We start from the raw sequence: 3142 nt of genomic DNA on the forward strand, positions 1-3142 counted from the left end.
AAAATGGCAAAGTTGCTGGTGTGGGGGAGGTTATGAATCACGTTAAGTGATATAGATCTAGTTGTTATTTAAGCAGTAGCCTTTATCTGTTTTATATTAAGATGCAAAAACTGTTCTGAACATATTTGCTCATTTTAGACATTCGGACGAGCTATAAACTTGTCTTTAATTAAGTAGGTGGCGATCGATAAGTAAAACTAAAGTCTGAACTGGTTTCTTATCGAAACAGGGTGATACAGTTAGAAATTAATAACTTGCATCATATTCTAAAGTGGAGTATATTTTCAGATTTTAATATCAAATTTTAGAACCCTTTCATATATGATGTTGTATTCATAATTATTAAAAGTTTTAAGTAATTATTAACGGCAATAGATTGGACATGGTACTCAAAGGTAAATGTCTGAACATTTTTTCTTCAGTAGGTTTAATATATGTTTGCCGATATCAGTGTACAAGATATAACATGACAAAGAAAGGTCAATATAACTGATTGAATATTTTCTACATCGTTATCATTTAAAAGTTACCCAGTTTTAATTTCCATAGTTTTATGACAGAATTTACGAATATATACATACATTCAAGAACATAATTAATATACGAAATACCTTCATTACAATTTCAATTTACATGTTTCATATTAAAAATATTTCCCATATAATTCATTTGTCATTTTTGTTTATATAAATTATAATACTAGCAACTTTGTGTAAAATGTGGTACAGAGTCTAGATTTCAACATCAGTGATACTTATTCAACACAATGTAGAGTCCATTTGTTTACACTTTGACAGTAATATTAGATAGACAACCGCCATCGACAACATGCATCTGACCTGTGACCATAGCTGAATGTTCACTAAGGAGGTATAAAGTCGGGTCGACAATTTCGTCTACAGTCTGAATTCTTCCCATTGGCGACCTAGATATAAAGAAATCAACTGAAACCTTCCCTTCTTCGATAAGGCTCTGCACTAATGGCGTATTAACAAATCCAGGATTCACTGAATTCACCCGTATTCCATGAGGTCCGAGTTCCAATGCGAACTGCTTTGTTACCATATCCATACCTGCTTTTGAAACAGCATATGGAAGACCCATTGGAAATGCAGCTAAGCTTACAATGCTTGAACAATTTACGATCGACCCTTTCACCTTTGCTTCAATCATTTTCTTTGCAACAACCTGTGAGCAATTTATTGCGCTAAGTAAATTGTTGTCCAGTACATGGTTTATGTATTCTTTAGGGCAATTTAAAGCATCGTAGTCGTGACCTCCTATTCCAGCATTGTTTACAAGCCCGTCCAAAACCTCAATCTTTTCTAGTTTTTCTCTCGTATCCTCCCAGTCACAAAGGTCAGCAACAATCGGTATAATGTCCGGACATTCTTCCACTAGACTATCAAGTGTAGGTTTAGTCCTACTTAGAGCGTATACTTTGCAGCCAGATTTATTTAATGCAATAGCAACTCCACGTCCTATTCCTTTTCCTGCTCCAGTAACCAGCACTTTCTTTCCTCTAAAATCAAACGGCATATTTAATTCACTTTTTCTCTATATAAGCATGCATGTAACTTGAGATATAAATACGCTGTTATCAATGTGCAGTTAACGGTCCAACAAAAAAAATTAATGTGATTGTGCATGCAGTCTAAGCGTAATCTTTGCATAACTATGTCAAGCGATCAATTGCAAACATGCACGTAAATACCGGTATTGTATTGCATTTTTGGTTAGTCAAAACTATTTACGGAATGATATTGTATTGAATAGTTTGATTATGTGTCACAATGACACATTGCAACTTACGTTCTATTATTATAGACAGGAGCGGCAATTTGTGTTTAACAACTGGCTTTCCTTCAGTCAACTTGTTATTTACATCAAATTCAATTATATAACTCTCGTTACTCGATATCCAAGGGACTGGGCATTTCACTTCGAGAGAAACGGAATTCGAGTAACGTGGAACTACCACCATTACATGTATATACATGTGCCTGATTGAATGTGCAAAGGAGTAGGTTTGTTATTGTTGTTAGCGGAAATGCTGCAATATTTAACCATTGAAATGACGGTAAATCACTTACAACTACAAATTATAAATGAACAAAAATATATCATTCAAAATTTAATACATATATATTAATAGTGAAACAGAAACACACAATTACATTTGATTTATTTCATCATCGGACGAAAACGAAATTAGCAACTATCGTGAACCGGAAGTACAAATATGACATATAATTTATTAAACAAATGTCCTTTACGTTCATAACACACATCAATACCTAGGATATTATTTGACTAACACCCGTCAGACTGGCACAAGTCAACTTTCTTTAAGAAATGTAATTAAATTTTAATTTAGTTATCTAACTGTTAAAACCAATTAAGTCCTGGAACGGATTAAAGCCACTTTTACGACGTGTCAATAATACATGATGACCGGCATTTGAAAATTACTATGAAACGTGTAAATCATGAGTGACAGCATCTCACCTTGATGTCGCCGACCTTTGATCAGTCGGTTGTTTTCACACTTCGACTTATTGATATGTAAATATGTTGGAATTTAATTGAGGGACCAATTTTTTTTCGACTAAACAGGAGTCTCGGTAAGTCAAAATTTGACCTAAGCGGAGTTAAAATACAAAGATAAAGAAGGAAATTTGACGGGATTTTAGAAATTATTCGACTAAGGCAGAATTTTGAGTAAATCGATTTTCACTTATTGAGAGTCAACTTATATATGTATATCTTTATATTTTTATCTATATTTGTTTGAATATATATCGTTTCCATTATCTTATGGACTGTTCTAAAAAGAAACCAAGCAAAGATTTCGACTGTCATTTACCACACATAAAATTGTACGTAAACAGTATAACATGTTCTGGAACAACGTAATATAGTGGTCTTTGCTGCCATATTAAGCTTGGTTTTACACCATCTAGCAATTATTTCGTGCATACGCCATTAGCTCTTAACGATATACAAACATATCTTTACAAACATGTTTTCAGATAGTTAGGATTTTGTTTTATTCAAACAATAATTTTAATAATAAATAATAAACTACAGACAGGATATTTACAGTTTTATACAATTTATAGAATCCAAAGTCCAGTGTAAA

The 3142-nt window shown here is 32.8% G+C and overlaps 1 protein-coding gene across 1 annotated transcript; it reads right to left on the reverse strand.

Moving 5' to 3' along the window:
- Positions 1 to 331: 331 nt before the first annotated feature.
- On the reverse strand, positions 332 to 1635 carry LOC132727532 (L-xylulose reductase-like). Its single transcript, XM_060713071.1, has one exon. It carries the CDS (start codon positions 1537 to 1539, stop codon positions 784 to 786), a length of 756 nt encoding a protein of 251 aa, XP_060569054.1. The 5' UTR covers positions 1540 to 1635; the 3' UTR covers positions 332 to 783.
- Between the last annotated feature and the right edge of the window lie 1507 nt (positions 1636 to 3142).

Source organism: Ruditapes philippinarum, unplaced genomic scaffold (assembly GCF_026571515.1).
Source record: "Ruditapes philippinarum isolate M1 unplaced genomic scaffold, ASM2657151v2 ctg362_1_1_1_1, whole genome shotgun sequence".
NCBI classification, from domain to species: Eukaryota; Metazoa; Mollusca; class Bivalvia; order Venerida; family Veneridae; genus Ruditapes; species Ruditapes philippinarum.